The following is an 8445-nucleotide window of genomic DNA, read 5'->3' as shown; positions in this document are numbered from 1 at the left end:
AAGTATCTGTTTGTATATATACGCATAATACTGTGAGCTTACAAAACTGTCAACAAACGTCAGAACAAAATGTAATCATACAATATGAAAAAATTAGGAAATATGTTTCTAATATCTACAATTTAAACAGAAAACTGTGACATACACTTAAACGTACATAAGGGTCATGGTGCATTTTAAATGTACGTACGTGTTTTCAATTCAGTTTACTGACAACATGTTACAATGTGGTACAATGACTGATGTTTTAACTAGGGATAGTTATTGACACAAATTCCACAATTCGATTCCGATCTCAATTCAATTCGGTTTATCTCAACTAATGCTGTAAAGTTAAACTATACAGGAAACTTTGTCAACTGTTACATTAATAAAGGTTACAATTAACAACAGATTTGAATACAATTAATATACAATTAAATGGTTATTTTTTTAATAATACCAAAGTTATAATTTTTAATGGTACGAGTAAGAATATATTGAATATCGTCACCTTCCTAAAATAATTGCCTAAGTCATTTTTCCAGGTTTCTCAGAAAACACAAAAAACTGAACCAATATTTGAATATATGATATTTATTGATAATGTCACTCAAAAAGTTTATGTCAGAAGATGACTATTGACATACTAATGACAATGCATGTCAATTATTTAACGTAACAGGAATAAATGACTTAGGCAGATTTTTGAACATGCCTTTGTGACTTAGGCAATTTTAAATGTTCAACTCTGTCAACAATAAAACACTAACAAGCAAACTAAACATCATTCTGAGTAGGCATGCGCATTTGTGTGTGCCCTGCAACAAGGTACTTCTGTGTTATTAGTACCTCATATTTCCTTTTTTGAAAAACCAGACCGGACCCATCAACTGTCTGGTTACTAACATTCTTCAAAATATCATTCTTTGTGTTCAAAGCTTGAGGGTGAATAAATGACACAAGTTTCATTTTGAGGTGAACTATTCCTTTAAGAGTAGATTTAAATGTGGGTACATTTACTTTAAGTACACTTCTAATGAAAAAACTGTACTTTTACGTTGGGCAGCATTCTTCTCGTTACTTTATTTTAACACAATTAGTTGTTAAATGCACAGTTTATTTCAAGCTTGCTGTATTTATCTGTTTGGGCATGAGCAATGCTCAATTCACAAATGAATCACTCTTTTGAGTCGATTCTGTTCAAATTCAAATAAGTTTGCAGAACTGTCTAAAGGCGGGCATACTGTGTGCGGTGTCTGTGCGATTTCAGCTCGCAAATCAGTTTGAATGATTTGTTTGGTTTCCTGCGCGTACTGAATCTGAAGCGGTTTCACACTCTGTCTTGTAACAGGAAGATTTAAAGGGATAGTTCACCCAAAAAAGAAAATGTGATGTTTATCTGCTTACCCCCAGTGCATCCAACATGTAGGTGTCTTTGTTTCTTCAGTAGAACACAAATTAAGATTTTTAACCCAACCGTTGCTGTGTGTAGGTCATATAATGCATGTGAATGGGTAACAATTCTATGAGAGCAAAACAAAAAACATGCTTAGACAACATGCACAAAGAGCCCTGTGGCTCATGACGACACATTGATATCTTAAGACACAAAACGATCAGTTTGTGTGAGAAATTGAGCCGTATTTATATCATTTTTTACCTCAAATACAACACTATATCCAACAGCCTGGAACACGCTTCACTTTCAGTAAGGTCAATAACACGCGCTGCCAATATCCACGCTCTGGCTCGTATATCACATATCCAGAGCCTGTATATTGACCTTACCGGAAGTGAAGCGCGTTCCAGGCTGTTGGATATAGCGTTAAATGTAAAAAAAAATTAAAATGGTAAAAAATGGTCAATATACACGCTCTGGATATGTGATATACGAGCCAGAGTGTGGATATTGACCTTGGATATGGCGTTGTATTTGAGGTAAAAAAAATAAAAAAAATACAGCTCGATTTCTCACACAAAATCGTGATCGTTTTGTGTCTTAAGATATCAATGTGTCGGCATTAGCCACAGGGCTCTTTGTGCATGTTGTCTAAGCATGTTTTTTTCTCTCTTTTTGAATTGTTACCCATTCACATGCATTATATGACTGGCACACAGCAAAGGTTGAGTTAAAAATCTTCATTCGTGTTCTACTGAAGAAACAAAGACACCTACATGTTGATGCCCTGGGGGTCAGCAGATAAACATCACATTTTCTTTTTTAGGTGAACTATCCCTTTAAGAACTTCAAGCATCGGGTGAAGTGGCGGTGGACCTACAGTACAGTCAAGGGAAAGCAAATCTGCAAATTAATTATTTTGTTTGCCAGCGATGAAGATCTTTATTAGTTGAACATCTTCGTATGCTGTCTGTGAATTAATTATTCCACAGGACGATACATTCGATTTCATTTCATTCAGGTAATACATTTTACAACCAAACAGATTATATAATTTCTCTGTGTTTGGTAGCCTATTCAAATCTTTCTTAATTTGATCATGTAATGTGGAAAAAAATTGACAAAAAGATGAAATATTGTTTTTAAAGTGTTAACTGAAAGCCTAATGCTAGCTTTATTGACTTAGCTATTTTTCTTGACTAAAATGCTGACTAAAAAGACAAAAAACTATGCTATATTTATAGTCTAGCCTATATTATAGTAAACCTCATCACTTAGCAATAGGGGGTGAGCCCTGAATCATGGAAATAACTTCAGAGGTTGAGTAGCTTTTTGGTCTTCTTGATGCACCTGCCATCTTGAAAAGCTTGTAAAATTGCCTAAGTCAAATTATCTTTTGACTTAGGCAAAATAAAACGGCCTAAGTCACACACTTGACATAGGCCATTATACTACAGGGGTAGAATTGTATGATCTATTCAACTGAGGATGTGGAGGATTTTACCAGAGGTGGCCAGCATCATGAGGAGATGACTTAAGCAAAAAAATCATTTTTGTCAAAAAATGACTTAGGCAATTATTTTAAGAAGGTGACGATATGTAATAAAATAATAAAATAATAATAATAAATTTTATTTATAATGCACTTTATATTAAACAAAATCTCAAAGTGCTACAGAATTTAAAAACAAAAACAAAACAATCAACAACAATAAATAAATAAAACCGAAAAATAAAATAAAATAAATTAAACAAGTAGCAAGTCAATTAAAAGTCAATTAAAAGCTCTGCTGAAAAGGTGGGTTTTAAGACCACGCTTAAAAGTATCTATAGTCTGTGGAGTCCGCAGGTGGTCAGGGAGAGCATTCCACAGACTGGGGGCTGAAGAGCAGAATGCCCGATCCCCCATAGTACGGAGATTGGCTGTGGGAGTTTTGAGGCGATACAGCGAAACAGAGCGGAGGTTACGAGTGGCTGTTTGTGTGGTGAGGAGTTCCTTAAGATAGGAGGGAGCATCACCATGGATGCACTGGTGGGTAAGGAGAGAGATCTTGTACTCGATCCTGAACGACACAGGAAGCCAGTGGAGTGATTTTAGAATGGGGGTGATGTGGTCGTATTTGCGCACCCTCATGAGAATCCTAGCAGCGCTGTTCTGAATACACTGCAGCCTCTGGAGATTTTTGCTAGGGATGCCAATAAGGAGCGCATTGCAGTAGTCCAGCCTGGAGGAGATAAAGGCATGGACAAGCTTCTCCGCATCAGCCAGCGATAGAATGGGACGAAGTTTGGCAATGTTTCTGAGGTGGAAGAAGGAGGTCTTACACAGGTGTTTGATGTGCGCTTCAAAAGTAAGCTGTGATTCCATTCTGACCCCCAGATTCGTGACTGAAGTGGAAAGAGGAATGACCTGATCAGAGAAAGCAATGCTGGTGATAACGGACTTCTGGACCTGAAGTGGAGTGCCGACTAGGATAGCTTCAGTTTTGGAGCTGTTTAGCTGCAGAAAGTTTTGCTTCATCCACGCCTTTATCTCATCCAGGCAAGTGATCAAAGTGGATGGTGTGAGGTCAGCAGAGGGAGATGAACTTGTCCTAAAGTAAAGTTGAGTGTCATCAGCATAGCAGTGAAAAGAAATCCCATGCCGGTTGATGAGACGGCCAAGGGGGAGCATGTTGAGGATGAACAGGGTGGGTCCGAGCACAGAGCCTTGAGGGACACCGCAGGTGACATTGTGTGACAGGGATGTAGCTTCTCCTAACGCGACATATTCAGTTCTCCCAGTGAGATAAGAAGAAAACCAGTTGTGGACCGAGTCAGAGAGACCAATGGTGGAATGTAAACGGTGAAGGAGGATGTTATGGTCAACTGTATCGAAAGCTGCAGTTAAGTCCAGGAGGATGAGAAGGGATGGGGAACCAGCATCTGCCGCCATCAAAAGATCGTTTGTGACCCTGACCAAAGCTGTTTCTGTGCTGTGTCCTGAGCGGAAACCAGACTGAAATTTCTCATAAAGATGGTTATGCTCCAAATGGACCTGAAGCTGTGCAGCAACAACTTTTTCCAGCACTTTAGAGAGGTATGGGAGGTTGGAGATGGGCCTGTAGTTGTCATTAACATCTGGGTCTAAAGTAGGTTTTTTCAGAAGTGGTCTGATGATAGCAGTTTTAAGAGATGAAGGAACATGGCCAGCCTGGAGGGAATTATTAATAATCTTGGTAATGAATGGACTTAAGACACTGAGGTTAGATTTTACCAAGGCTGTAGGAAAAGGATCCAGTGCACAGGTGGATGGTTTCATTTTTCTGATGATGTCCTCAACCTCGAGCTGTGTGATGATGGAGAAGCAGCAGAGATGTTGGAAGGTCCCTGGCTGTGGATCAACAGACGGGACAGGCAGAGCGGAGGTGCTAGATAGGAGCAAGTGGATAATATACCTATAGTGCATATATTTAGCAAAATGCTCTTCTCTAGGGTAATTTGTTTTCTAGCTAACTAATAACCTATGGTTATTGAATGTCTTTCCTGGGGTAAATGTAACGCTGCATATACAAGCTGTTTTATTGACATCTTTCAGTGGTTGAAACCAAGCGGAAGTAATGTAAACTGCAACAGGCTCCAGAAGGGAGCAGACTCTCTTTGAGCCTCATGTTAAAATTCCAAACTTAAAAAAAAAACAAAAAAAAACACATGTTTACACCCTGGTACAAATTGGGGCCTATCGGAATCCTATGGGTGATGTCACAGACACTACGTCAATATTTTTTTACAGTCTATGGTTGAAACTCTGATTGAGAGATTAAATGAGACATTATACACTTCAGTTGTAATTTATCCTTCAGCATACCCTCTCCGATGTTCATTTAGTGCTATAACTAGTAGTAAAGAGGAAGAAATGATTGATTCAACTGCCACTCAAACTGAGGGAATACAGCAATCTGTCACACCCCATTAAAGAGTACCAAAAGGTATTTGTTTGAATTTTGTACTAAAAATGACTAAAGCTGAGAACTTGTTTCATATCAAGTTGTTTTAAGACACGTTGTCAGTGTCCTCTCTGCTCTGTGATATTTTGTGTGGCGTAAGAATAGTGTCAGTTGCGTGAGTCTCACACTAAACGCATGGGAGATGGCAGCCCTGCACACACATTTTAAAATGACTAGACATTTTGACATGTCAATATCCATTAACAGTTAATTTAACTCATGTCATTCTGAATCCGGTCATCATGGTAGCACGGGGTCTTCTCATATGCACATCAGTCAAAGAGGGAGGAAACACTGACATCTGCTGGTCAGAACCTTGTAACGCAGGGCCTTTCCTGTGACAGAGCTACAGTTCACTTGAATGTGACAGCAGACAGATTAATGAGATGATTGAGGAAATGTGATCACAGTCTCACCAGTGCAAACTCAGAGCTGGACTGATCTCTCTGACACAGGCAGTGCAGTACAGCGTCATGGATGGCTGGGAAAAGTCGACCTTTTGTGACGGACTCTGAGAAAAATCCTCCTCGCTCCAACTGTTGCACTACACACACTGCAGCGGCAAATTTTAGTGCAAAATAAGATGCAATTGTTGACAGTTGAATATTTTATGCATATCTTAATAATGTTGTGTATTTTGATTTCTGATTTACAGAGGCAGACAGTAGTGGAGTATTTTTGCTTTCTACTCAAGTACATTTTTAAGTATATACTTTATCAGTGTTTTTCTTTGGAAAACTTTTACTTCACTACATTCCAAAGCATAATATATAATGCCATACTTTTTAATGCACTACATTTCATAAATATTTTGTTTTTGTTTTTTTACCTTTAACTCTTAATTACATTAAACATATAGTACTTTCTTACTTGTACTCAAATCATATTTGAATTACTTTTACTTGAGTAAAAGTATACAGCACTACATTTTTAATGTAATTAAGTATTAAATGATACGAATACGAAACGCAGTGCAGTAAAAATTACAATTATATGTTATGTAATGTTGTGAAGTAAAAGTTTTCCAAATAAGGACACTGATAAACTACATAAACTTGAAAAACAAAATTACTTGGAAAGTAAAAATACTTCACTACTGTCCGCCTCTGCTGATTTAGCGTGTAAATGTTTGCATTTTAATTAAGGATGTATCAGATTACCCACCTTGGCATCCAGCGATGTAAACAGTTACATCTACTTCAGCAAAGTCTTGAAATATCTAGAAGAATGTAAAAATAAAATAAAAAATAAAATAAATTTTTTCTCTGTGATGTCATTGACTACTGTGGAAACTTGTTTCTGCCACGGAATAAAAAAGTAATTGTGACTTTTTAGATTATATCTCACAGTTTTTACTTTAGCACTTTCACACAGAGATCACTACAGTGGACGGCTATTCAAGAAGCCATTTCTTGCGAATGCATGGGTTTTGATGGCACAGTTGCACATCAACCTCTACCGTGGACACTAGTGCATCATCTATATATACTGCCATTGTATATGGAGCTTTCTTTTCTCTAAACAAAGATGTCAGAAATGCCAAATTGCTCTGGAATATTTCTTATATCCTAGAAGACTAGAAAAAAACTTGTAACATCAAGTAACATTTAAGGAGTCACATCATTGTCAATTTTTCCAAATATTGATTTTAGATAGATGCTGATTAATAATCTGTCCACTGAACTGGACCTCATACATCATATACTATTCTTACTAATTCATACTATTACTGTGGCCGTTGCTCTTTAAAATACTTCATTTGCAATCACTTTATTGGTGTAAATAAATGTATTTGTTATTAGAATGTAGTTTGTAGTTACATCAAAAAACTAATGTGATTACATAATGCAAGTTACTTGTAATCCCAGCACTGCTTATATCAGATGAGATCTAAAAAAATACCTGGGGAAAAAAAGGTTTTCCACATAGCTGTCCCTTCACCAGATCTTTGATGGAATTATCCTCATGTTCTGATATCAAAGACATTCACAAATAAGTATGAAGTTTTTCTTAGTCATCATTTCATTAATTTGTTTGTTAAAACACATAGTATTTCTGTGTTATTACTGTACATTTAATTCAGCATCTCTTAAGTTAAAACCAAAAGTTGAGTTTTCACTCAAGCAGACATCTAAACATCTCTTAAAAGAAAAAAAGAAAATAAAAACAACAACAAAAAACACATGAGGTTGTCATAATTTATGCATGAAAGTGTTAGATATAAACATAAAAATAGATTTGCAAAAAGATTTGTGAGTTTATGTTACAATTCTTACTTTCTTCCCTCACAATTCTTTCTTAGAAAAAAAAAAGTCAGAATTGTGAGATAAACTCACATTTACCTTTTTTATTTTTTATTCCGTGGTGGAAACAAGCTTCCATTCATTTCTTTTGATCTCTCTTTCTATTATCTTCTGTAGGGCTGCTTTACAGCTGAAATTGAATTTTACAACATTAACACTGCTATTTTCGTGTTTATGAATGTGACGCTGCTTTGAAACAATCAGTATTGTAAGTATATATAGGCCTATAAATAAATATGACTTTTTTTGACTGACGTTTTTGAGTGTTTTCAGGGTGACCGTGTCGATGAAGCTGACAGGAGTGAAGTCCAAGATGATGGAGTGTGTGTGTTCCTGCACATTGTCACAGCTGGAGGAGTGTGTGTCTGTCTTGTCCTGCTCCTCCTCCTCAGAGTCCTGCTCTGGCTGGAAGCCGAAGTTCATGATACCGTGGCTTACTGTTGCTATGCCATTGTCATTGATGACGTGTTCATGGTCTATTCTTTGGCAGTGCACAGATTCACTCACATTCTTCATGGAGGCCAGCATTCTGTTCGCCAAATCTCTCAGAACTCCAGTCTATGAACAAGAAACATAACCTTTTAATAAACCATAAACTTTACAAAATAATATCTTAAAGAACTAAAACTACAAAAAGGTTTCTGTAAAGAGGTGGGGACGTAGGTTTAAAGCTACACTGTGTGATATTTTCCCCCATCTAGCGGTGAAAAGGTATATGACCATCCAGTGAATATTAGTTTCTGTAACTCCTACGGTGGCCGATTTAGTCCAAGAT

General features: G+C 37.0%; 1 protein-coding gene across 1 annotated transcript in view; it reads right to left on the bottom strand.

The window, feature by feature from the left end:
* Positions 1 to 5387: 5387 nt before the first annotated feature.
* The window catches only part of slc26a6l2 (solute carrier family 26 member 6, like 2), a 48347-nt gene continuing 45289 nt past the window's right edge, over positions 5388 to 8445 (bottom strand). Inside the window, exons 16-18 of the mRNA XM_067446774.1 lie at positions 7926 to 8228; positions 6532 to 6586; positions 5388 to 5920 (exon numbers count right to left, since the gene is read on the bottom strand). Coding sequence (XP_067302875.1) covers positions 5772 to 5920; positions 6532 to 6586; positions 7926 to 8228 — 507 coding nt within the window. The 3' untranslated portion in view covers positions 5388 to 5771. The remainder of the gene's footprint in view (positions 5921 to 6531; positions 6587 to 7925; positions 8229 to 8445) is intronic.

Source organism: Pseudorasbora parva, chromosome 6 (genome assembly GCF_024679245.1).
Source record: "Pseudorasbora parva isolate DD20220531a chromosome 6, ASM2467924v1, whole genome shotgun sequence".
Lineage (NCBI taxonomy): Eukaryota > Metazoa > Chordata > Actinopteri > Cypriniformes > Gobionidae > Pseudorasbora > Pseudorasbora parva.
This window is presented reverse-complemented; position numbering and strand designations above follow the sequence as displayed.